At 39.9% G+C, this 26,485-nt stretch overlaps 1 protein-coding gene across 1 annotated transcript in view; it reads right to left on the minus strand.

Annotated features, from left to right (window-relative positions):
• Nucleotides 1-26,485, minus strand: part of MYH11 (myosin, heavy chain 11, smooth muscle) — a 63,513-nt gene that overhangs the window by 247 nt on the left and 36,781 nt on the right. Inside the window, exons 9-41 of the mRNA XM_010578503.1 lie at nt 26,012-26,155; nt 23,208-23,303; nt 22,709-22,827; nt 22,387-22,539; nt 21,180-21,353; nt 20,813-20,986; nt 20,214-20,328; nt 19,088-19,281; nt 18,797-18,918; nt 18,612-18,681; nt 18,307-18,467; nt 17,340-17,448; nt 16,304-16,435; nt 15,806-16,012; nt 15,277-15,414; nt 14,523-14,646; nt 13,906-14,077; nt 13,110-13,322; nt 12,821-12,965; nt 12,526-12,732; nt 11,340-11,444; nt 11,085-11,237; nt 10,429-10,677; nt 9,965-10,177; nt 9,053-9,265; nt 8,232-8,393; nt 7,351-7,479; nt 6,707-6,795; nt 6,345-6,468; nt 5,978-6,186; nt 5,307-5,415; nt 4,535-4,707; nt 17-475 (exon numbers count right to left, since the gene is read on the minus strand). Of these exons, the coding sequence (XP_010576805.1) occupies nt 337-475; nt 4,535-4,707; nt 5,307-5,415; nt 5,978-6,186; nt 6,345-6,468; nt 6,707-6,795; nt 7,351-7,479; nt 8,232-8,393; nt 9,053-9,265; nt 9,965-10,177; nt 10,429-10,677; nt 11,085-11,237; nt 11,340-11,444; nt 12,526-12,732; nt 12,821-12,965; nt 13,110-13,322; nt 13,906-14,077; nt 14,523-14,646; nt 15,277-15,414; nt 15,806-16,012; nt 16,304-16,435; nt 17,340-17,448; nt 18,307-18,467; nt 18,612-18,681; nt 18,797-18,918; nt 19,088-19,281; nt 20,214-20,328; nt 20,813-20,986; nt 21,180-21,353; nt 22,387-22,539; nt 22,709-22,827; nt 23,208-23,303; nt 26,012-26,155 (5,036 nt within the window). The 3' untranslated portion in view covers nt 17-336. The remainder of the gene's footprint in view (nt 1-16; nt 476-4,534; nt 4,708-5,306; nt 5,416-5,977; nt 6,187-6,344; nt 6,469-6,706; nt 6,796-7,350; nt 7,480-8,231; nt 8,394-9,052; nt 9,266-9,964; nt 10,178-10,428; nt 10,678-11,084; nt 11,238-11,339; nt 11,445-12,525; nt 12,733-12,820; nt 12,966-13,109; nt 13,323-13,905; nt 14,078-14,522; nt 14,647-15,276; nt 15,415-15,805; nt 16,013-16,303; nt 16,436-17,339; nt 17,449-18,306; nt 18,468-18,611; nt 18,682-18,796; nt 18,919-19,087; nt 19,282-20,213; nt 20,329-20,812; nt 20,987-21,179; nt 21,354-22,386; nt 22,540-22,708; nt 22,828-23,207; nt 23,304-26,011; nt 26,156-26,485) is intronic.

A 26,485-nucleotide genomic window follows, 5' to 3' on the forward strand; every position in this document is an offset into this window, starting at 1 on the left:
CCTCCGCACCCCTCACAACAGTCTCAAATCCTGTGTAAACTATAGTTCACTGGGATTTAAATCATCTGAGCTACTAGAACTCACTTTCTGTAAGATTCTCAAAGTGTCTTTTAACACTCTGAGTGTTAAAAAAACTCCATCTTTTCAAATACACTTCATGGTAAAACAAGTTTTGGAGTACTTTTAACATCAATCTATACGTTGGAGACAAGGCAGTTGTGCTTTTATCATTGTCAGAGGAGTGGGTGTATGTGACCTTGACACTAAGAGTAGACTTATACAGTGCTAAATATCGTCCTCCCTCCCCTTGCTGCAGTGCAATTTTTTTAAGCGTGTTTATTCACTGGCTTTTGTTCCATTGAAATCTCCATCTCTTGCATCCATTTCTTCATCACCTCCTTCTGTTGCGTTCTCAATTACTCTTCTGCCTCCAGATCTACGGGGTGGGACAAAAGATGCTGGCTCATTTCCCCTCCTGTAGTAAGAGGAAAAAAATAAAAATCAGATGTTAGGTCATTTGCAGTCCTCACAAATAAGCATAGAGTTTTTTAACAGTACCTGTGGGGCTTATGTATTTGAATGCAGAACAGCCAAGAGCTATGGGCCTCTAATACAACTTTCTGCTCTGTAGCATATAAGAGTAATTTGTGGACAGGTTGAGACTCCCAGTTGCTTGGATCTGTGATAGGATTCCTGTTCTTGTGCTTAAAATTCTCCTCTAAATAGTCTCATCTACCCCACCCCCATCCGCTCTTCCCTTCATTTCACTGTTATTCTCTATGAGGACTGCAACTGGTTGTGCTTGGAAGGAATGGGAAAGGGGGCTGCTTGTACCCACAACAGCAGGGGAGTGTCCTTCCTGTCCCTTCAGAAGAGCAAGGAGAGAGAGCGCGAGCTTGTGCTGAATTTCTGACCTGCAGTCTGGGTAAGCCCACCAGGTACTGAAGGCCCATGAGACCTGGGACTGGAGCAGTGCTGTGGATGTCAGCAGGCATTTTTGAGCCCACAGTCCCCCTCTACAAAGGCTGTGTTGCGGAGTACCACAGCTGCTTTGATGTGTGTGGCATCCTAGGTTGTGAGTAGCTCCAGTCTCTTTCCCAGTGGAGAGAGGAAACCATCACTGCTTTGGAACTGTGTTGCAACTCAGGTGCTGACACTTAACAGTGCAAGTGTCTTGCAGAAGAGCTTACATAAAATGCTTTTTCCCATCTTACCCCCTTTTCCTCTCCCATCTCCCTCCCATCCCCATATGTTTCAGAGCCACAGCCCAAGGCAGGGACACTTTGGTCCTCAAGGTTAATTTTTTGGGGAGGTGTGAACAAGTGAGACAGAAGATGGGTTTGTCTCTTCTTGGCCTCCATTGCTACTGTGCTACAAAACGTTTAAGTTTTGTAACATGGCCTCTCACTTGCCCCTCGTTAAGCAAACCTTTGTAAAGGCTTGAGACCACAGACATAAGCAATAAAATAAATTCATGATCACTGAATGTTGTGCCAAAATGACTAATTTGGTGTTAAATACATCTGACTGCACTTTTGGGTACAGCAATCATGCATAAATATTTAAAGGCTTGTCTTGTCCTTGCAGAAGACTAAGCCGGTGTTGTCCTTCCTGAAGCAGCTATTTAAGCCCGAAGTTCAATCTTCCGTACAAGGGAAGCAGGTGGAACATTGGCTGGACTAACTTATTTCAGAGGCACAAATCTGTGCTTCCAAGGTAGAAATGTGACATGTAGTCTGTTTTCCACAATTCTGCCTTTAAACTTCAGTGTGAGCAAGCAATTAGCTGGATAATAAAGCTTCATTTAAGATCTGCTGTTAATTAACCGTAGTTGTTCTGGTGCCAATGGCATGTATTGAACACAAGGGTATGTCATTTCTACCCTGGCATGTGCTTGACAGAGTCTTAACAGCAGTGTCTACTATTTTAGGATAGCAGATATTTGTTATTACAGTTTAACAAGAAAGTTCTAGTTAGGTCAGTAAATTCATTAATTTTTGTCACTAAAGGAAGAGCTTTCTACCCCTTTGGACTCCTGCTGTCTGGACTCAGTTACGAGTAATTTGTAAGATAAATCTCTTTATGATGCAGTAATTCACTGAAGTGCTATAAGAGAACATGGGAATGGTGGGGAGTAGCAGTGGGAGTCTAACCAAATTGTGCAGTACGGTTTTGGCTACAAAGAAGTGAACTCGCTACCACATATTCACTACTCATTAACATAAGCTGTTGCAGTATGCATAAACTTCATACTTCTTTAAACTGGTATTGGTCCTCTGGATAAACACTTTTTGTTTATATTTGTTCCTCTTAAACAGGTTTATGGGTTTGATAATATTCATGTGGTCATTTGTATTAGTACCTTTAGAATAATGTGTATAGTTGAGAAAAGCCTTAAGCATTAGTGTTTGCTTAGCATCTCTGTATTTTATCTACCTTTGAACAAGTGCTACTGGAGCAGTGCTTGAATAACAGCCTGATGGGAAATATTAGGCTGACTGAAAGGCACATGCAAGGACAAGACATCGTCTTTAAATATTTGTGTATTCCCAGCAAAATCCAGCATATGTAAAAGAGAAGATGTACAAATATTACAAGGCAGTAGCTCTTTAATTTTTGCAACAGCAGGTATTATTCCTATCTCCAGAGACTGTGGTAAGTATAGTATAATGCTGTGCTAAGTTAACAGTGTCAATATTAATTTCTGTGACTGTGCTTTACATTTTAATAACAGTAGACAAGCAACGTAATGTCTGCAAAATGTCTCTAAAAGCCTTAGTAATAGCTATTTGTAAGCAATACAGGCCCAGAGTGCTATGTAATGAAAGGCAAGACTTTCTCTTTTGCCTGTGATTGTGTGGTGTAAGTGTGATAAATCACATGCAAGTAAGATCTTCCCAAATCTCAGGTGAGTTAGATGGGATCTTACCTTAGAGTCAACATTACAATGTGTAACAAATACTGTGAAATTCTAATGACATGCTGTGACGCTTCATATTCATTAGTCCTTTTAATCAATTTTTCTAATCAATGGTGTATTTCATTTGAAAAAGTTTAATCCTTTTGGCTGTGCACAAAGATGAGGTGTAAAAAAGACAATTTTCATGCAGAAAAAGTCAGTACTTTATTAGGTACTCTGTTGGTAGAACTTGTGAGAATGCAACATTGGTAAGTCTACATCAGTACATAACCTACTTGTAAGAAAGATGTATCACTGATGAACAGCTAATGGTAGCTAGATTATTGTAATATTTGTCTCTTTTGATAAAATAGATTAATGTCAAGATATCCAAGCCTTCACAGTTTGCAGAAACCTCACATAATTTTTACTTGGGCTGAAGAAAATGGAAATTTGTGCAACACAAGCTAGCTGCAAAGTTGAAGGCATGGTACCTGCTTAGTCATGCGAAGGTTCCTGTGTCCCTCTGAAACAGAGAGAAAGAGTCCCGGGCAGTTATACTAAGCACATGGTCATGATCAGAGGTAGGTAGATTACTTTTAAGTAATTAAACAAAGTACATTACATCCAATTACATTACAATTAGATAAAACAAAAATGAGTCTTATGCTATTCTATGTAAAAAGGGCTGGACACAGCCACTCCTTTGTAAAGCAGCCAGGAGCATGCCCCAATGAAGATGGTGCTAATGGAAAAGGCTACCGCATCCCTAACTCTTCACTTTGAAGTAAATCCACATCTGAAGGTTCATGCATGTTACTAGTAAACACACTGGCAAACTGCTTCAAGAACACAACTAGGCACATGCTTTGCTTTCATCTGAAATACTGCTGGTTTTAGGTAGAAAGCAAATTTTTGTGGTGTGATGATGTAGATAGAGCAATTTCCTTATAATTCAAGTCAGCCTCTTTACTTCAGCAAGTTGGTGTTTTCAAACCCAGTGAGTGCAGGAGAACTCGGGTATGTAGCTGACTGATCACAGATTTATCTTTTTTCCCAGTCAGTTTTAACAGGAAAATGCAAAGGGACATTTTGATCTTTTCCTTGGTCTGATGACACTGAATCCCTTTGTGCTGAAGTCCAAAGAGACTTTTGGAATAGAGTCATATAATGTGCTTTGCCTTTTGCCACCTGTGATGTTGCTTGAGACTGTTTACGGTCATTGTGTGCGAGTTGTGCATGTGTGAAAGTGTGAAAAGAACAAGCATTTTGTGACTGCTTCTGTACAAAGAGATACAGTCATTATATAAGGGGTGTTTTCAAAAGCAACCAAGCCTAATTCTGTTCCTATTTAAGCCAACAGGAGTTTTGATTAGAAAGTGTAAGGCCTGTGCCATGTTATCACAGTTGTTCATCTCACAGCTGAAATCCTGAGACTGCTGTAGTCTATGAAATGCACTTCACCTTCTGACCTTGGCCTTTTGTTGTACCTGCCAAGCCTCATACAAGGAGTGAGTAACTTTTCAGCATTATCAGTGTCTGTTCTTCACTTGAACAGATTTTTTTTTTTGCTTCTGTAGTTGAGTTCTAAATTTCAAGGCTGTCAATGAGTGGGAACAAACAAGGGCGTTCTACCTGAGCTTGCTCTTCAGTGCTGCAACCTCACGGCCCAGGGCTTCGTTACTTTCAGTAGCTTCATCCAGCTCTCTCTGCAGCTTCCTGCGGTTTGCATTGATACGCTGAGACTCTTCCTCAGCCTCCTCCAGCTGCCTTTTCAGTTGCTTGAGTCGTGTGTTGCCCTTCTCGGCCTAAAGGGAAATTTTAGAGTAATGCTTTAATTCAAAACAGCTTTACATTCCTCATTTTAATTTCATACTTCTCTTGAGCGTTTTACTGAAACATGGCCTGAATCAAAGTTAGAAGCTTAAAATCTAAAAAAATATAAAAATAACTTTGCTTTGTGGGAGTTCGTTTTTCTGATAGATACTGTATTCCGACACTACCTTGTTGCTTCTTTTGCTGCATGGTCCTACCTCTGCTTTTCTGGCTTGGAGGTTGGTGTGCATTAGGTAAAGCTAAAATTTTAAAACAGAATGTGTTCATCATCTCCATTCATATAGCAATAAGGATGTTGTGCACAGTCCTATGTATCACTGTGCAGTCAGACTGTTGTAGCTGGCTGACTGACAAGGACTAGTGCTTTGGCACTTGACTCAGCATGAAAGAATAATTATATTGTCCTGTCTTTTAGCAAAGGGCTGTATAGCTCTCCCAGCATAGAATCCAAGCAGACAGTCTGTTTTCTGGAGGGATATTTCTTTGAGGCAGAACATGAAATCTTTCTTTCTTAGGGTAAAATCTGAAAATCCCTGTGCCCCAGACTAGGACCCTCATGACAGTCTGATACCTGATCTTTGTACTGCTCTGCTTGCTTTCTCTCATCCTCCACCTGCAGCAATGCATCCTTCAGCTTCTTGTCCTTCTGACGCAAAGTCTTGGCTGCAGCCTGCTTCTCTCTGCAAGTGACAGTGCAACATTTGGTGATGTGGAAGGTCTGTAGTCTTCACCTGCCTCGGGCATGTTGCTCATGAAACTGACACTAAGGACCCATATGTTAAAGGCCTTACTGAATTTAACAGATGAATTCTAAGCAAAACTTAAAGATCATGTTCTTCTGATCAAAACAAGTATGTGTCTTTGCTGTATGCTAGAGGTGCTCCAGGAGATCTGTTCTAAAACACAAGGTGATTTTCTGAAGAAATAGTCTTACAAATGGCACAATGTGTCATGGTGATTAACCTGATAGGGTCATAGGGCAGTTACTGTAAAATGTAGGGGAGCAGATCCTTGCCTTTGATACCAGTAGAACTTTTCAGCAATAAAATAGTTCTTAATCAGAACCTGTAACAACTCCAGTTACTGGCAATATGTCTAAGAAATGTTAAGTGAGGGAGAGACTTTACCAAGCCTTAATGGCACTGAGAGCCTGATGACACAAATCCTGTATGCCTTTGTTTACTTTCTGTCTCATTAACTGGAACAATAAATGGACAGCTCTGCCCTCTGGGAGACCAGTACCTGGCTTCCTGTTCCAATTGCTCTTCAAGAGAAGCAATTTTGGCCTCCAGAGCAGCAATTGTAGTTTTGAATTTGGACTTCACAGCTCCCTCCATCTCTTGCAGCTTACTCTTCAGCTCTTTGTTCTGCCTCTCCAGTTGCTGCCGAGCATTTTCGTTCTTCTGTGCAGTTGAGCGCTCTGTTGCCAGCTCATTGTTCAGCTGCTCTGCCTGCAAGGGTGAGAATGGATGTTGTCAAAAATGGTGCATGCTTTCAGAGAAATGACAGGTAGCAATTTGGGGTGGTAATTCTCCAAATAATTATTCAGAACCACAAATAGCTTTTGCTGGAATACAAACAGAAGGTGTCGTGCCGAAATGAGCTTTACCTGCTGTACTGCTTTCCTCATGCGATCGCCCATTGCCTCTATATTGCTTTGCTCCTCTTCAAGCTCTTCCTCCAGTTGCGCAATTCTTGCCTCCAGGCGCCGTTTCTCATCCTGAAGGCTTGTCCTGTAAGTTTAAATTTAATAAGTGTGTAGTTATGGCTTTGACGAGTTGAATGTGTCTGAAACTATTATGAACTGCCAATAATTCATAAAGAAAAGAGAACTAGGTGTTTCAATGAAACCAGTCGTGTGTGCGTGTTAAGACCAGATGGCTGTTGGGAGAAGAACATAACTTCTCTTGGCAGCCATGCAATGTTCAGCAGCATGTTTACAGCCTTGTGAGTAATCCAGTCTATTCCTACCTTCCAGAAGTAGCGCTTGCAAGTTCTTCTGCCATTTCTTCTTTCTCCAGATCTGCTTGTTTGCGAGCTCTCTCTGCAGCAGCCAGATCCTAGGAGAACAGGAAAAGGCAGCACAGTAAAGAAATGAGGAAGTAAATGTTCAGACAAATAGTTATAGCATGATACACAGGACAGTAAACTTTCTAAAACTGGTGTAAGATGTGTTGTCTTGTTAACAGAATGAATTCTTGTCATATCATAAACTGTATTTCGTTGTACTTCCATAGGATTTATCCAGCCTGTCAGCTGGTTTCTATTTTATTGGTTTTAGTCACAAGATTGCCATTTCATGCATGTAGGAATAAAAGAACTAACAAGACTTCAAGAATTTATAGCTATTGAAAACAACTTATGTTGGATTATACAGTTCATTTCCCTTTAAGACTGGTGAACTGTGCCTTCCTCCAAGGTGATTGTTTTTTCAGCTTAATCTGGCTATGCTCAGATGTAGATCCAACAACTTTAGTGGAGTGCATGGAGCACCTGGAACTTGTTACAACTGCTGCTTATAGCTTTCCATCCCTGATAGCTATTATATTATTTTGTTGCAGTTCTGTTTTGCTACTGAAGGTCATGTGTAGTCTGCTCTAAGTTTCCCACTTTACCTCTTGAAGCTGGATGAGTTCTGCTTCCAGGCCCTTTGCTTTCTTCTCATTTTCTCTGGCTGTAGCAAATATTTCTTCTCTGGCAGCCCGTGCATCATCCAGCTCTCGTTGGTAGTCCTTCATCTGAGCCTTATTGAAAAGAATAACAGATGTATTTTTGTCTGGCTTTATTACAATTTCAGTAGAAAGAAATTTGAACAGAAAAGAACACATACACATTTACATAATCATAATGCCTGCTTAAATTACATTTTCTGGAGAGATCAGCTAGCACATGTTGGAAAGTTCTGAAATGCTATTCTAAGAAGAGTGATGCTTCCACTTGCAAACTGCAGCTTTTGTAATGCCTTTTATCCATATTTCCTCTGAATATTGCAGTCTTAATCTTTCCGATACATCCCTTTTTGTTATTTAGCTGTCAGCATATGGCAGAACAGTTGATATGGAGACTTACAGTATAAACAGGAAAATGCTAATTCAGAGACAAAATTACTTCAGAACAGTCTTTTATGCTTTTGAGGCAAGTGTTCAAACCAGGATTGAAGCCCTGTAATAGATTTTATCCTGTAGCCCTTTATGTGGGAATCTGTGTTTTCCTTCATGTGGGTAAAGCCAATAGCAGATGAGTGTTGGCCAGGGAGTTTTGGAAGCTCTCTATAATGATGAAATTTAAGGTTTTCATAATTTGCCATGTGAAGTTTTCCATTGTCATTCAAACTGAGCATTACAGTACAGATACTTGAATCTGGGAGTCTAGTTAAAACTCCGCCTCTAACCAATCATCTGTAATGGGTATCAAGTTCACAGATGTCACCTAACTTTCATATGGTGGCTGTAAAAAAGACAGCAGTGGGAAAAACTATATTTGTGGGATTACACACCTGTAATTTGCGAAGTTGTTTGATGGCTTCTTCCCGAGCTTTATTAGCAGAATCAGCTTGGCTTTCTAGGTCTTTAACATCAATCTCTAGCTTCTTTTTGGCTGCAGCTGCCAGGGCACGTTGCTTCCGCTCATCTTCCAGTTCCGTTTCATATTCATGGAGCTGATCATTAAAGAAAACAACTTAAGTTTAGGAAAGTCCTTGAGCACTCTTAAACACTCTGTGTGTGTCTGAATAAGGTATAGAGCCCCCCATATCTCTATTAATTGTGATTTTCCTGGCAGTTAAAATAGATTTCCATTTTGTCCAAAAATTAAAGATTCTTGAAAGGAGTCAGCAATTTGGGTTCTGTATTGATGGAAAAATGTATATTACAGCAGTTGTCCTTTCTGTCACAACACTTGTATACAAATAGGCTGTGTCTTGTCTGTTTTCATTTCCAATGCTTTTGTATGCACTTAGTGTACCTTGGGAAGGCAGATACATTAGAAGCTGTCTTTTTTCACTTGTACTGAGAATATAGGGAAGGTTCTTCTGTGTCAGAAATAACAATTAAAATTTTATACTATATTGGTTGTAGTGTTAAATTGCTACGTCTGTTGGCAGTTGTGCACCTGCTACTGAAACAGGAAAAAACCTGTTATGCAGTTTTGTGCCTTTTTCAGTACAATTATCTACTACTTTTTTTTAAGTTTGCCAAGCACAAGGCAATATAATATTTTCTTCTCATTATAGTAAGGCGCTTTTAATAGCATCATGAGGCTGGGGGCATTCAGATGGCTTGGTTAGGTATCTACAAAGGCAATAATAGAGAATGGTACCTGTTTAAGGAGTTGTCTTCTCTTCTCTTCATTCTGTTCATCTCTGGCTTGTAAATCTCTTTCAAACTGGCCTTTTAGGGCCTGCATATTAACCTCCAACCTGAGTTTGGCATCTTCAGCAGCCTGTAGCTCATCCTCTAGCTCTTCTAATTGTGTCTTCATCTCTTCTACTTGCTGTTCAAGGGTCCGTTTAGATTTCTCCAATTCGTGGACCTTTCAAGCAATGAGAATTTAATAGTCTTGTTATAAGAAATAAAAATAATTCTAGTTAAACACAGTCTACCTGCAGTATAGGCCACATTTGAAAATACCAGCTGTGGACAATGAATGAACTAATTTGCACTGAAAATGGTAAATTAGCAATTTTCGTACACTTGCAAATCTGTCTTAAAATAACCTGAGATTGTCTTTATCCCAACTTTCATTTTTAATCTAGTCAAGTATCAAAATTGAATTTATTTAGTATTAGAAGTAATATTATCATATCACTGTAATAAAAGAAGTGGTTGGCATCAGTGTAAATTTGCTGCAGCTATACAAGTAAATGTTAGGTTGGTGGCAACGTCAAATGTAACTAATAAAATCAGATTTCCAGAGTTTACAACTTCAAAGCTGCTTAATAAACTAGTAAATTATTTAGAATTTCTTTAATGGTTTTTCAGTCTTAGAAATCAATAAGAATCTCCTTCATGCTTGAAGTTGTTAAAAATAAAGATGGCTTACAGTTACTTTGCCAAGTCTTTGGAAAGTTGAGGCACAAATGGAACAACCTTTGAATTCTGTGTGAAATACCTGATCTTGCTGAATGGATTTGTGTGCTACAGAGAATTTCCCACACTGAAAACAATGATCTGTTTGTTAGCTGCTATCTTAAGTTATTGTTGTGGAAATTGTTCTAAGCCCAAAACTTACATTCTTGCCAACATCGTCTTTGGAGCTAACAAGATCTTCCATTTCAGCTTTCAACATTTTGTTCATTCTCTCCAGTTCTTCTTTGGCTTCCAAAGCCTCTTCAAGGGCTCGGGCCAATGACAAAGCCTTTGTTTCTTTTTCTCTAGCTTCAGCTTCTGCTCTGTCCCTTTCATCTGCATATTTTGAAGAGATGCTTTTCTCTTCAGCTAGCATCTGTAAAAAGGCAGTGTTAATACAGGAAGAATTAGTAATAGGGTTTTTCTATTGCAACTGTCTTGTCAGTTGACAAGAAAAATCTCTGCCTTTTGATAAAGTTATATAAATACAAAATTAACCAGTGCATGTGTAATTAAATTTTAGTTTATTTTTTGTCCCTGCTTTATCTTTCACTAAACCAGTGGAGTCTCTGTGAGTTCCAGAAAAGTTAGGTTATAACATAGCAAGGGAGAATCTTAAATCCATACCTGATCAAATTTCTTCTGTTTCTTCTCCAGGTTGGAGACCAGCTGACGCTGGTTGTCTAAGTCCACCACCAGGTCATCCAGCTCCTGCTGGAGTCTGTTCTTGGTTTTTTCCAGTTTGTCGTAAGAAGCAGCCTTTTCCTCAAACTGTTGTGTGAGACTTTCAATTTCCTTCTGGAGTCTCTTTTTGCCTTCTTCCATGGTTTCTATTGTGCTGGAATATTCCTGTAGCTTCTTCTTAGAGTCAGAGAGCTGAAATTTGAATTCATAGGACAAATCTTTATAGCAGTGACAACAAAGCTTGGCAGAGAAGGTGGCCAGGAGACAATCAAGACCCAGAAATCTTATCTAATTTCACCCATGTGAAGCTAATGACCAGTTACCCATCACCCAGGCCTCATAAAATGAGGCAGACAAGCCTAGTATGCAAGACTATCTTGGGAGCTACCTTGCATTTGTACCTGTCCTAGACATCACACTTTAAAGAAGAGGGAGACTTCTGGCTCCATTGTGGAGCTTCACTGATGCCATCTGGGCTAACAGCACTTGTTCCCTGAAGGTCCATGTGCTGTGCCAGGATAGTTCTACAGATCTGAAACCTCTGGAATTACTGACAAACTCTCAGTGATGGGCTAGTGATTTAGCTATGGCACTGATACCTGTATCGTCAGTGTTGAAATATGTCTCTCCAGATTTTGTTTTGCTTCTAATTCTTCATCCAACTGCTCTTGCAAGCTGTTCTTCTCATCCTCCAACTGACGAAGCTTGGTAGACACATTTAGCTTCTGCCGCGTTTCTTCCTGAAGCAGCTCCTACAGTCACCACATCAATCAGCAATACAGTCATTAGTTTAGGTCTTTTTATAGTGCATTTTATAAATATTGTAGATGAGCTGTTCCTGGATGGAAGTTTACCTGTGTATCTTGTAGCTGAGATCCTAAGGTTGCAACGTCTTTGGTCAATTTGATTGTCTTGCTTTCTGCTTCATTGAGCAAACCAGTAACATTTTCAACCTCAACCTATGAGACACCGCAGTGAGTAAACTCAGTTATTTTGCACAACTTCAGAATCTTACTACAAACTTTTGTTTGCTCTAGATTGAAATCTTAAATTTGAACAGGATCTGAATCTGCTCCTATGCTTCTGGGTCACCTCAAGCACCAACAGTGTTTCTATCTTAAATGGAATTCACAATTTTGACATAATTTTGCTGGACAATATGTGGGATTTAGGTCCTGTGGAACTAAATCCTACACACAAACTCTGCAGTTTCTGCATGTGTCATCTCTGTGACCTGTGTATTAAGACCCCCAAGGTCTAATGCCATTTTTGTCTAGTTTACCTTAGTATTTTATTACTATATATCAAAACCTAGTCATATTCATAAGGCAATACTAGTATGTTCCTTTCAATGAATTGCAAAGGGGAATGGGGATTTTTGTGGATTTTCCTTCCTCTTCCCAAGTTTGACAGAAGTTGATGCATTTTGATTATATTTTCTTATTTATCCACTGTCGTGGTTTAACTTAAAATAATAAAGAAAAGCTTATTGCTGCTTTGAACAAAGTTGTAACAATAAGCTTGATTAGTATCGCTGGACACAGAACATCTGCTAAAGCACCATTTAAAATTATCTTTAGTTATTTCTTACTAGACACTAAATCATAGATAAGTGAGCATTCTCCTTTCGTTGCCATTTTTTCTGAGCACAACATATGTGTTTAATAGCTGCCTAATCCATTTCCAGAAGCCACATTCCTATCAATGTTCCCCACCACCCAAAAATGAATGAACAGAAAGAAACTGTAAAATATGCAGCACAGTCACTGAACCAGTGGTGGCATTACAGACTGCAATGTGTACAGAGCGATGGTGAGACTAAAAGCTCTCACTTCCATGAGACAGAGTGATTGTAATTGTTTAAATGTGTGATAATTGGGGTAGGAGTTCAAGGTAGGAACCCTACAGATGATAAAAAAAATGAGCATTTTGGCTGAAGTGGACAGGGCCAGGATTCCTCCAGTTATACCCTCACGGAACAGTATAAACTGGTCTTCTCAAGCTCAAGGTGTCACAGCAAAAGGTCAAACTCCTTCCTACCTGTAACTTATGAACTTTTTCATTGAGTTCTGTCCGAACACGCTCTCCATCAGTGTATTTGGACTGTAACTCTTGCAGCTGTACTTCCAGCTTCTTCTTTTTGTGCTCCACATCTTGCTTGGCCTGATTCAGGCTCCTGACTTCATTAGCCAGATCAGCGTTGTCTTTCTCCAGTGTCTGTTTGGTCTTATCCAAGTTTGCTTTAGCCTACAAGCATGAAGTGAAGAAAGATGATCTATAAAAGGAAGCCATGTTATCTAGTGGATAGTTTTCAGTAAGGTGGATTTTTGTTTACCCGTTTAAATTGTTCCAGCTGCTCTGTTAGCTCTTCCACAGCTTGAGTGTGCTTTTGCCTCATCTCCTGGACCTGGGCTTCGTGAGTTCGAGTCTCCTCCTCCAGAGCTCTCTTCAGCACTGTGACCTCCTGTTCACGCTTTGCTCTGGAAGGTAACACACATAAATGGAGCAGCAGCAGATATAAGTGTTCTGGTCACTGGGAAAATAGCACTACTGCACAGTTAACACACAGTATTGTACTGAGATTGGTGACGTTTATTTTTGGCCCATGTGCTACATCTCCATACCTGAGTTCTTGCTGGGTGGCTGTGGTATCCAAAGTATCCTCAAGCTCTGTCTTAAGAGCCTCCAGCTCTTCACCTAGGTCTCTCTTCTGTTTTTCTGCTTTGTTTCTTGCAGCTCTTTCGGACTCTAAGTCTTCCTGGAGATCAGAGATGTGAGATTCCAATTCACGGATCTTCTTGAGGGCATTGTTCTTCTGACTAGTTTCATCTTCAAGCCTGGAAAGAGAGTATTTCATTTTATGTATTAAAAAAAAAAAATTCACTTTGAGGAAATTGATATACAGAGATTAAAGTTTTATAGGTGCTGTGCAAGAAAGTACCAAAGAAAGAGGGGGGGCTGATGCAAAAAAGATCTGGCAGCTGTAACGTATCAGGACACAATGCCTGGAGGTGCTGATCAGCTGATTCAGCAAAAGTTTTGATTGAGTGTTGGCCCTCTTAAATTTATACAGAAAATCCACTGAAACTCTGGAATGGATCAGGGTCAGATTCTTAAGTAATTTCTGCCTTTTGCCTATGAAGTATGTTGTTACATTTTCATTCTTTACTTGACAGCACTGCCAATGTGATTGGGAAGAGGAATTTTCATTGCTATCTGGAGGTAAGATATGTGTTTGTGGGCAAACAATAGTATAATTATTTTTTGCAAAAGGAAATTTGGAAAATGGGGAAGGCATGCAGGGTGGATATATAACTGACACATGAGATTCATGGCTGCAGCATCTCAATGTCTGGGAAGGGGAGAGACACCTGTTCCAGCCTGGGTTTTCCACCTGTATGCAGGTTCAGGAGTGAATACCTGGCTAGAGCAGCCTGCAGCTCTTCCTCCTTCTTGGCTAGTTGTGCTTTCAGCTCAGCAATTTGTGCCTGGAGCTCTGCAATTTGCTCATGTAGATCACTTGACTCCCCTTCCAACTTCCTCTTAACTTTCTCCAGTTCTTGTCTGCTCTTCTCTTCTTTCTTCAGTCGCACTGAAAAAGTAAGGATTTTGGTTATGGGAGTGCAATAGTGCAAGGAGTCCTTAATCTGATCTTGAACTTCGGCAAAAAAATGTTTTGGCCTCCAGTGAGGCCATACGTTTAACTATGAGTCACTGTGTTTCTGAAGCAACATGCAATACCTTACTGTCATCACTTTTTTCTAGCCACCCCAAAGAATCATTTATCTTTCTCCAGAAGCAGCATTAATTTTTTTTCTGTTTTCTCTCCTCTACTCTTCTGCATGTAAAAAAACATAGGTATCTGTGATTTATGCACCCTCGGGTTTTGGTGATTCTCACGCACAAAATGGCTTTAGCATAAGAAATTTGGAAAACATCCCACATATTTTTTAGAGGTTCTCACCAGATTCTGTTTATGGTTTTCTGTTTTGTGCCAAGGCAGAAAAACTGATATAAACCACTTTTGTTGATTTTACCTTCAAGTTCTGAAATCATCGATTCATGTTTGTTTTTCAGCTTTGTAAGATTTTTGGCTTTTTCTTCTTCTTCAGCAAGATTTGTTGTTAGATCGCTTATTCTTTCCTCAAGGAGTTTTCTTTCCTTAAGAAAAAAAAAAAAAAACTTCTGTTAACAAAAGTGTCTGTCATTGGTGATCATGAAGCAACTCTTTGCCAACTAAAAATGTCCAAGGTACTGTCTTTTTATGCTGTATTTCTTGAGATTGTAGTGGTACATTTTGATTTGTCAATTACAGAGGAGCTGAGGAGTGGTGCTGCTATTAAAATCTTGTACTCTAATGGCTGGGAAGTACAGGGCCCATTTCAGAAGAGCATCCCCTTTCAAAAAGTACTGGAATACATGCTTACTTCCAGTTTCCACTGTGAAGTTTGGTTGAAATTAGTTGAAAACCAAAAGAGTTATTTACTCTGCTTGGGGCCAAGAAGACATGTCTTCCACTGATGGTGCTTGATTGCTGTGGGTATTTTGCTTGAAGACATAGTTACCACGAGATCTCAAAAACAATAGTTTTACACAATTTTGAATTGTTTAAATGAGCTTGGAAATATTATCAGAAGCTTGTTCAATAGAGGCTGGACTGATGATCTGGTGAATCTGCACACCCATGAGATTACATAGTCAAGAGTATTCCTGTTGTTCTAGTGGAAGAGAAGGTTTTCTCTCCTCTTGCACTGTTTTGACAAAGTAAGAAAATGGACTCACAACCCTTACCTTGGTTAGCTTGTTATTCTGATCTTCCATTATGAGAATATCATCTTCCATTTTCTTTATCTTGCCATCTGCTGTTACTTTTTCAAGTTGCAGTTTCTGCCTTGCAGCTTCTTCTTCTTCCAGCTGTTCCTCAAGGTCCTTTGAGGGGAAAAAGAAACCCACAAAATGTGAATTCTGGAAATAAAATACCACTTAGATTATAGGAAATGCTTAATGTTTGTCACTGTATATGGGGTATGATGTAGACTTTGTTGTTTTTATTAAGAGCTAGACAATCTGTAATGCTTGGTGATTTAGAAGGAAAGATTTGTTAAAATAATTTTTTAGAAAGATTATTTAAAATTGAGATGGGGAAGAAGAGAACACTGGAGGAAAGAGCATCAATTAATTGTTCTTACGTCAGTGGCACAGACATACATTCTACAGAGGGCTGCACAGCAAGCACTTTCATAAGATGTGAGGTTTGCCAGTCTCTTTTTCTCTGTGAGATACAAGTTATTGTCTGTATTTGTCACTTATGCCTCCTTACCAGCATTTGTTGTTGCATCTTTTTCTTTTCTGCTTGCAACTGCTGGCTGCGCTCCTCCTCTTCCTCAATTCTGGCTTCCATCTCATGCAGAATCTCTTCCAGCTCTTGTTTCTTAGCAGCTAAACGGACTCTCATCTCTTCAGCTTCAGCATACAGTTCAGTTTCTGCCTGAAGCTGTTCCTGAAGGAGGTTCTTCTCTTCACAAAGCTACGCAAATAAAATGGGTAGGAAGTTAAGACTTGGATTGCAAATTGCCCTACAGTGTCTTTTTATTAGATAGTCCTAGTGTACAGGCAGGCAGCTCTACCACAGGTTCTTGTGTGGACGGTAGGCCTTTACTGAAGTAACTGGGAGTTTGTCTGCACTGAACTTTTGTTCTGGACCATCGCTGTGAATACAATCGTGAGTACAAAGAAAAAAGACACCTTTATTGTAATAGCTTCTAGAAATGGTGAAAGAACAGCTAGAGTTTTCCAGAGGCTCAGTGCTGTAAGTCACCTGTGTGTGTTTCAGTTCCAGCTCCTTCAATTCACTCTCTGCTTTTTGTTGTCTTTCCTTAGTTTTTTGTAGTTCTTCATCCTTGGCCTGCATTTCTTCCTCTTGGCGGGTGACTTGCAGCAGTGGTTTCACCTGAAAATAAAGGTTTTTTTCTAAGAATGTTTTCTATCAGTATTTATGCTACTAAGCATGGTACTTAAAGGTGCCAGGCTGACTGGCACTAATGGTAGCACTGTCTGTTGTAGCTCAGGTAGTGGACAAATACTGTCCAGCCAAACTTGATGTAACCATCTTTAAACCAGCAAGCCTCAGCAGTGTTGCTCGTTTCCATCTCTGTGCTAATTCTTGGAGCCTTGTGAGCACCTCTGCCTCCAATAGCATCACTTTTTTAATGGCTCCAAGCCTCTTTTTGTCCATTGATAATGTACAAAAGCTACATCTTCTGCATAGAAAGGCAACGTGCACATGCAGGTGTGTGTTACTGCCTATTTCTGTTTGCAGAGGAGGTTGCTATCAGTGCAAGTATGAACAGTTTTCTGAATCCAAACTGAAGGCCATTCTTGAAAAAAAACCCAGGCCTCTTCAATAGGAAAATGGACTTGATTTGCTTGAGTGCCTAGCAGGGTGATGTTTAGTGTCCCAGTTAGGGAACTCCTGAGCTACTGAGTCCCCCCTAGATACATAACTCTGCATGTTCATAAAATTCAGTTTTACTCTGTCTTCTCATTATCGACCCCTGTGAAACGATTTCATTTTTAGTAATTAAAAAAAAACCCATACGTGCAAAATCTCTTACAAATCTCTGCTTAACTAGTTTTTTTTCTTCTCAAGCTAGAACTAACTTTAATGTTAATGGCTTTATACAACTATTCAGAGTGTCTCTAGCCCCAAATTTTGTGAAGCTAATGAGGCTTTTGCCATCAGCTGCAATGGACTTTGGAACAAGGAGTGTGCCTCACATGATATACCTTGGTATCTTGTGCATTTAATTTCATTTGGAAAGCTGAGGAGAGATTCACTGGTAGCAGTCACTCACTTTAGTGAACAGTCTCCACCATTGCCAGTTCCTCAGCTTCAGGTAAGCAGCACAATTTCTTTGGATAACCTTCATTGCAGTCAGCTGTTGCTGTCTCTTGGCAAAGGCTCTGTGATTAAAAACATAAAGCAAATTGGTTCAGTCTGAGCATAAAAGGTGTCTGCAAGATACACGCATTAAACAAAGAAACTGGCATGAAAGTCTGCTGATTAGCCACATGGCTTGAGAAGTCTGGCACAAATTCTTTCGTCACTTAAACAGTGCCTGTGCTTTCTTGAGGAAAGGTGATAACTCTGTTTAGCTTTCTGGTATTTTTAGTCTTCTGGGTTTTGGCTGTTTGCACTCCATAGGTAGGCATAAAGCACAAAGTGTACATCTGGTTCTGGATGCGAACATCTTTGCAGAGTGCATGGGCACTCAGAACTTGCATTGATCATAATTCTTGAAATCTATTATCTTTAAATTTCTTTGCTCAGTGATTTGAAAGCCTTGGTAGTGTGCAGAAAACGGGCATTATTGTAAATAGTTTTGTGATGTACATTAACTGAGATCATGCTAGGTGATCAGTGCTTCATGCCCAAGTTGCGTAAGAACTTAATTTATGTTTTACAAATGCCAGTGGTGCTGCTACTTGTAATAGTGTGTAAGACTCCAGTCATAGGCTAGGGTGCTCCTTCTGTCGCTTGTACAAACACATGTTTAAATGATGGATCACTGCCTCGGAGATCTTACTGTACAGAGGGTGTAAGTAGCCTCACAATGTAATTGCTTCTCTGTATTTATACTAATAAGCCTCTTCTGGGCAGGAAGCGAGTCCTTCACTGGACACAAGTTGAGTTGTAATGCAATACAAATAATAGATAATAATAAAATGTCTTGATATCTTCAGTTTGTTACACAGAGAACTAAAGGCTACTGTAGATACTCTGCTGCAGAAGACATTCTTTTCGTTAGCACATATTCTTACTTTCTTGCTAGGTAGCCTCGGCACTGAGCCTGGAAGGCGATAATGACATCTGTGATCTTCAGGTCTCTCTCTTCTTCCAGGTGGGCCAGAACGCCAGTTCTGAAGAAAATTTTACTCTGTCCAATTCTGTACAAGTTGGGGTCAAGTTCTAATGCTTTGATCTGGAGGAAAACAGGGATATTTGTTAACTCCAGTGCTGAGGTTTAGGGTATTAAAAAATACCTTTCATTTCTGTTCACTCTCAAGAGCTTTTATATAAGAAGTATAGACCTGATTATCAATAGGATCAAAAGTGCTTTCCTCACCATCAGTATGCAAGCCTGCTTCCCATCCATAAATCCTTTAGGAATAGCATTTGCAGCAAGAATTTCATATCTGCCAAAAGATGTTGATGTTAGGGAGGTTGAAACACATCAGATGATTTTGTCCAGACAAACTTTTCTTACACCACTATTAAACCCAGAGTTAAGACCGAGTGAGGGATTCCTACCGCTGACGGAACTCCTGGAAGACAATCCTGTTGGGGAATCCCTGCCGGCAGATACGAATACCTTCCAAGACACCATTGCAGCGCAACTGCTCCAGCACTAAATGGGCATCAAGTTTGCCAGCCTGAAAAGGGAAGAGAAAGTATTTTTAGCACAGTAGAAATTTACAAAAATGTTAAGAGCTCCATATCTATGTTTGAAGACATCATTCAGCTCTCTGATGTGCTAGTACAGTGAGCAGCTCAACATGAATAATGTGCCAGGAGTCTGAAAATCGAGTGTTTGAAATTTACCCTTTTTTCGTGATTTGGAATGATACAGCGGACAAAGTTGGGATTAGTATTCCTTAAGGTGGTCATCAGTTTGGTCAGCTGCTCCTTATAGAGTTGGCCAACGGTACGGAACATGCCTTTCTTGGTTTTTGAAGCACTAGGGAGTGAGCTTTCAGTCATCTTGGCCATCTGGTCCAGCCCAACTATACGGTCCACTGAAATATAAAAGAAAGCATGAATGGAACTGCTTATATAAACTGTCCTCAACTCACATTACACCTGTCACTGGCATTGTTAAACTGCAGCTTCCCACAGAGGACCAATACATTTTTGATGCAGTAGTAGCGTACTAACAGAAGTACTAGAAGACTCAATAGTCTACTTCTGTCAAACATGAAAATGAGGCTCTTTGTTAACTAGTGACAGAATGGAGCAACTGAATACACAGAATATATTTTATTTTTTGTTTGCTCTAAAAAGGACAGTCCTTCTGCAAAATATCCAGTTGGGTAGGTTGGTGTCAGAACCAGGAACAGCAACATCTCTTGAGTCCCATCTGTTACCCAGTGGTTCTCAAAGTCTAGCTAATCATCTCCCTCCGTTATTTGATAATTGTGAGCCACCTTGCTTGTGTTTGCATGCACATTTAAGTCTAGGTAATAAATATTTATACTGTAGTATACGTGTTACAGATCCATATAAACTTTTTGAAAACAAAGTGTTTTATATGCATACAGACATTCTTCTGATGGAGTTTACTTGAGATTATACGTCACTGGAGAGAACTGTGCCGGACTTCTGGGAGAGGAGTGTGTAAGCTAAGTCATTTATAAAACCCAACAATAACCTGTATTAAATGAGGACTACAATATCGCATATTCAGCAACGTTATGACCGTGTAATGAATAATTCTTACTGTTGCTGAATAATATTAAATAAGGAAACTTTTTGATAGTGTTTGAAAGTATCTAATGATGCTTTCCATAAATATGTCTTTAGAACACATTATTCTTGTTTCTTAGTTCAGTTTGTTCTATGCTTATTATTTTCATACTTGTGTCCTGCTAGCAAGGGATGGCTGTCAAAAACTTCTAGTAGAAGTTTCTCCCTTTAAACCACATTACTGATTTAGAGTTGCAATTCATACCATCTTTCCAAAGGTCTGCTACAAATTTGTCTGAAGACTGGTTCAGGAGAGAAGTCACATTGTCATTTAGCGGATCCATGTTCTTTGTTAGCCAGGCAGTTGCATTGTAGGTAACCTGCAGGAAACAGTGCTATGTCAAAAATCTGTGTTTGATAAAGAAATCTGGAGTGTCTTAAGAACACAGGGCGCTGTCTTAACACAAAATCACACAAATAATAATAATGTGAAAAAATTTCTATGGTTGAGAACTGAGTTGAGTATTTATTCTTACGTGTACTAGCATCTGAGAAGCTTTTTGCAGACATATCCATGGCAGGGCATCTGCCCTGCCTTTAAAAAAATCTGCTTGCTAGAAAGGAATCTGAATCACTTGGATTTTCAATAACCCAGTGCTGGTTATTTTTGTTCTCATGTGAGCTTAGTGCAGCGATGAATGTTTTGCAAATCTTATTTCATATGTTATGTAATTAAAGCACTATATCCCTTATATAATTAAAGGCATCCCTTATCAATGCAGGTACCAGACTGTTTCTTTTTTACCATTTGGGCATCAAAGAATCAAAATTCCCTAAGTGAAAATAGCTCAATCTGTCCAGTACCTTGCCTGCATAGTGCATTATACAGAACTCGGTTTTATCCTTGAGTTGCTTGGGCTTCTGGAATTTGGGATGGTTGCCTTGTTCTTGACATAGTTTCTCCACAAAGGATGTGTCAGTAGCTTTGGGGAACCAGCACTCTTCATCCAGCAGAGCCAGGACACCTGGAGGGTTGGTCTACAATGTAAGCAATAGCAGATCAGTATTGTCACAGACAGAGACAGAGCACCACTTTCTTTATTCCTTATGTTACAAATCCTCCCAGGCAACAAAGCATCTGAAATACCTTAAATGGTTCTCTTATTGTACTGATACATAGCTGACCCCAATGCAACCTATGTAGTATCCACCTATAGAGATAAAAACTTACTGGTCTTTCAATCAGCTCAATGCAAGGTTGCAGGTCAAGGCCAAAGTCAATGAAATTCCATTCAATGCCCTCTCGCTGGTATTCCTCTTGCTCCAGTATAAACATTGTGTGGTTGAAAAGCTGCTGAAGTTTCTCATTAGTGTAATTGATGCACAGCTGCTCAAAGGAATTGATCTATGAAGAGGGAAAAAGTGAATTCATAATGTTAGAAAGAGACCTTCAAGAGGGAACTTAAATGACAACATGAAAGTTGTTATCTTCTATTTCTTTTTACATATTACAGTAATTCAAATGTAAGGATCCATATTTTTCTAATACAAGGTCTTGGAAATTTACAGTAAGTTCTCAAGTGGTAAATCTTTGAACTGGGACCTGTTCAAGAAACCATAAAAAGCAGACCCTTGCTCTAAACACTGAGCCCAGCAGGAGCATGCTGCCAGCCCCCAGCCCTTCCTGCCCAAGGGAAAGGCGAGCAGCCAGGTATAGTAGGCCTGTGGGTTGTGATGGCCATGGGCTGTGTCGTGGTTTAACCCCAGCCAGCAACTAAGCACCACTCACTCCCCCCCCCACCCAGTGGGATGGGGGAGAAAATCGGGAAAAGAAGTAAAACTTGTGGGTTGAGATAAGAACGGTTTAATAGAACAGAAAAGAAGAAACTAATAATGATAATGATAACACTAATAAAATGACAACAGTAGTAATAAAAGGATTGGAATGTACAAATGATGCACAGGGCAATCGCTCACCACCTGCTGACTGACACCCAGCCAGTCCCCGAGCGGCGAATCCCTGCCCCCCCCTTCCCAGTTCCTAAACTGGATGGGACGTCCCATGGTATGGAATACACTGTTGGCCAGTTTGGGTCAGGTGCCCTGGCTGTGTCCTGTGCCAACTTCTTGTGCCCCTCCAGCTTTCTCGCTGGCTGGGCATGAGAAGCTGAAAAATCCTTGACTTGAGACTAAACACTACTGAGCAACAACTGAAAACATCAGTGTTATCAACATTCTTCACATACTGAACTCAAAACATAGCACTGTACCAGCTACTAGGAAGACAACTCTATCCCAGCTGAAACCAGGACGGGCTGCTAGCCAGCTTGAAAGAACCAAATTGTTTTTGTGGCTCTGAACTTAGATAATTGTCATCTTGTATCCAAACCACTGCATGATAATAAGGAGTTTAGCCAGCTGTGTCCCACAGTACATACCTCAAAAATCTCAAATCCAGCAATATCAAGGATCCCCAAGAAGGAAGCACCTTGTCTTTTTGTTTTATCAAGAGCTTTGTTTACACGAGCTAGAATCCAACGGAAAAGACGTTCAAATTGTGCCTTGGCCAAAGCCTCTATGGCAAAGTCTGCCTGAAAAAAAGAAGAGAAAACTGTAAGTGAAAGAAGAAACCCAATTAGCTGCTAATTTCTGTAGAGATAATGAGACAGAAACCTGACATTTCCCTTTAGAGAAGATGGAAGGAAAAAAAGAAGAAAGGAGAACAGTTTCAGGAGAGCTGAGGAGACTGCAAGTAGATACCTGCTCTTTGGTCTGAGCTTTCTGAACAACATCTCGTCCTACTTTGATCCTTGGGGTTAGAATAGATCTTGTGAAATCTGTCACATTAATCCCCATCAGGTGACACACTTTTTGTGCAGCTAGAATAAGAGAGTGAGATTTTTTTCAGATTGAATTTTCTCTTAGCAGGTCAGTAAGTGTGAACATGAGCAGCTAAGCAAGTACGTGAAGTTATTTATCTTCCTTAAAAGCTCTTCAGTTGTAGGTACAAGAGATGCCACTTGCTATAAAAGTATTATTCATTATCCAAGCAGCAAATTCACTGTTCATCAATTTATGGATTCAAGATTACTAGAAAAGGTAATGATAATTGAGCTGATTTTAAGTATGGTATATCTTTTAAAGCCTGTGAAGTATGTATGTAATAACAATTAAATAAAAAATACTGATAAAGATTTAGTCAGCTGCTATTTTATTAATTTCTTAATGTTAACTAAGTTTTTCAAGTGGCAAATCATACCAGTATTGTCTGGCATAGAAGCTTGATCAGTGTTTCTCTCCTTCTTGAAGACAATATTACCCAGCTGTAGGACAGATGAAACAACCCTCAGTATAGCTGTAAGAGAAACGGATAATATAAATGAGGAACAGAATGGACACATTTTCAAAGCTCTATTCTCTGCAATAACAAAGATTCATTCTATTGCCTATAGTAGTCTGTACCTCTATGGAAAGAGCTAGGTTTGTTTTAAAAGGCTGTGCCATAAACCGCAGGAGTTTGAGAGCTGATTGAGCAGCATCTCAACAATCTGTGCAGTGGAGTAAACAGGCCGGTCTGGGAACACCAGCACCTCCGAACTAAGTTGTGCTGGCTCCCCAGGCAGACCCCCAAGTCTCAGGAATTCATCTCCCACTCTCAGTGGCCTGTAGCATCTTCCCTGCTCAGTCACTTGATCATCTGTATCTCTGTTTTTAAAACAAACAAACAAAAATTCTATGAATTACTAGCAGCTGCAAAAATGTGTGGCACTTCAAAAGCTCCAGTTGTGAAGGACATGTGGATATTTAGTTGTGCAACTAAAATCAAATGTATACAAATCTTTGAAGGATTAGTGTCAAAAGTACAGAAAAGTAATTGATTAATGTTTGATTACTAAAATATATATAAATGTGATGTCACCTAACTTCAGGTAGTAAAACCTACTGATGTTACAGATGAGACTGTATGAATCCAGGGAGTTCCATTTGTTTATTTGGTAAACTTACACAGGAGAATAATACTGTGCTAAATGGGCTTCTATTTTAGAGCATGAAATCAAAGGGGTTCAGACAGTAATATGACTCCTATTGTTGTAATGGAGGATGCTGCTGGCAACACCAATACACATGCCCTGGCAGGAGAACGAACCAGTCTTCATCAGTAACGTCATCTGAATCTACCAAGTCTGGGATTTGCACTGCTGTCCTGCAAGGCAAGACGTTTTTTCTCAGCATCCCTCAGTCACTGATGCAGGGGTGGGATGTGATTGAGCTCTGCTCCCGGCTGCCACGGCTGGTCCGAGGCTCAAGTGATGGGGTGACACTGTTTCTGCCACCAGGTGTCACTTGGGGCATGGCAATGTGCATCCACGGGCAGCGCACGCTGGCATGCACCAGCTGAAGCCCTGCACTCTCCCAGGAACAGCGAGAGGTGAAAGCTACACTGATAGATGTCTCTGGCAGGCCCACATTTTCAAGATAGTTTAGTTGTCGGTTCATGCTCTTTGTTTTTATTTCTCTTTTCTCTGAATCAGTGAATACAAATATGAGCTATTTAAGCCTGTTCCATTTCTTTAAAAATTAATTCAGAATATTTTGCAGCTTTTTTATGGTAGTTGTTGGTAAGTTCTGGGAAAATGGCTTTAAATAGTCATTACTGTTGTTAGACCAGGCTTGAATTCAGTAGTCTGTTTTGGGTATGTATGGAGTTCTAGTGAGAAATCTTCCCTTTCATAAACACAAACTACCTTTCAAAACACCATGCGTTACAGTACTTTTGCATGCTGACAACTGCACTGATGCTGTGGAATTCAAGTGGGTCAGGAGTGCATGTCAAATTCCTCTTACAAGCAGGTCTGTGGAATTTCTAAGACTTATAAGAAAAAGCCTTGCAATTCTTCATTCAGATGGACAGCAAAATATTGTGACAACTGTTTTATTTGATCCATGCTTAAATTACTGTATGGAGCTGCCCTGTGCATCACCAATTGTTCTGTTCATCACAGAGATAATTTCTCTTTGATGATATAGACTCTATTTTCCAACATAGGTGGTTATTCTTCAGTATTTCTTTCACTGTGTTTCCAGCAAGTGCTGCCAGTTTAAACCTTTGAAGGAGGTGGTTTGTAAGAGTTTTCACTATTGCCTTCAGCTGCTTCCACCAGTACCCACTGCAGCAATAGGAAAAGGTAGGCCACTGTAGTAATTTTTTAAGTAGAACTTTTCTGACAACAACCTAAAAGCAGTAGGTCATCATTAGATCTCCTTGCAAGGCAAAAACAGTCACAAGACTTCCTGAAGCATCACTCTGTTTAATACAAAGGTGCCAATGATTCTAAGGACGTTGGTAGTGTTCTGTGTTATGGATCTATGAGAGTGGTTGCAGTGTCTTCATGCCAATCTATTGTCAGCCCCTGCTATCCTCCACACAGATTCCTGCTGCTGGTTTATGTTTTCTTCAGGCACTGTGGTGCCACCAGTTTAGTTGCTTACTGTTACTGGCTCTGACCGTGCTGCTTGTGTTACGTGATCTTGAGCCTGTGTTTAGATCCTGCCTTGATCTTGCGTCTCTCCTGATCACACAGAACTGAGTTCCCATATTATTCTTAACGTGAGGCAGAAACAAATCTGTGCTTGCAAAGTTTTGCCTTACGAGAAAACCTTCATTCTCTTTCCATGAGACATCTATGGTTTAATTCATCCAATACCTCCTGAGAGGGAGGGAAATCTATGGGCACTAATTCACAGTGCACTTCTTAGAAACAGTAGCTAGGTAATGGTTGGTGATAGTTTTACACAGAGGAAGTAAGAGGCAAAAAGGTTAAATAACACAGGCACATTTAGAATCTCCAGTTGGTAGTTCATGCAAGATCACACTTCTCCAGAGAAACATGGACATAAAATCTAAATATTCTTAATTTTCTTATATGAATGTAGAATCTTACTTCATATGTGTATTTTGCAAAGTGATTATTCTGGACAGAATTAACCTTTGTGCATTTGCATCTCTACATAGTGTCACTTGCAGATGTATACCTTGAATGCAATCTTGCTAACAATACTCACCTGTCTGTTCTTCCTCAGTAAAGCCCATAATTGTCATGGCTTCTAAGGTCTCCTGGAACATCTCATCATCTTGTTGAGCAGGAATAGGTACATGGCCATTAGATAGAAAGGTATAATTGTTGAAGCCTTCCAGCAACAGATCATCTAAAAAGCAAAGAAGAAAAGCTTTACTTAAATGCATCAACTTAATGCTCTTAGTTCATGAGTTGTCCCAGTGAACAACAGGGGAAAACCCAGTGTTTTCACCAAAGGAAGACTCTACTTGTATCAGGAGTTTAGAGTTTTGTGGTGCACAAATATTTTCAAAATAACTCTTCATTTAGCAAGATTGATTGTGTTAAGTTTCCAGTTTTCATTAGTAACTGAGGAATGTCTCTGCCCCTCAGTGGAATTTTGCACCCTATGTACTCAAATCTGAGACATTCTTCCCAAAATTCTTTCATTTAATGCCATGTGTAACCTACTCAGAATTAC

Source organism: Haliaeetus leucocephalus, unplaced genomic scaffold (genome assembly GCF_000737465.1).
Source record: "Haliaeetus leucocephalus isolate CR32 unplaced genomic scaffold, Haliaeetus_leucocephalus-4.0 Scaffold636, whole genome shotgun sequence".
NCBI lineage: Eukaryota > Metazoa > Chordata > Aves > Accipitriformes > Accipitridae > Haliaeetus > Haliaeetus leucocephalus.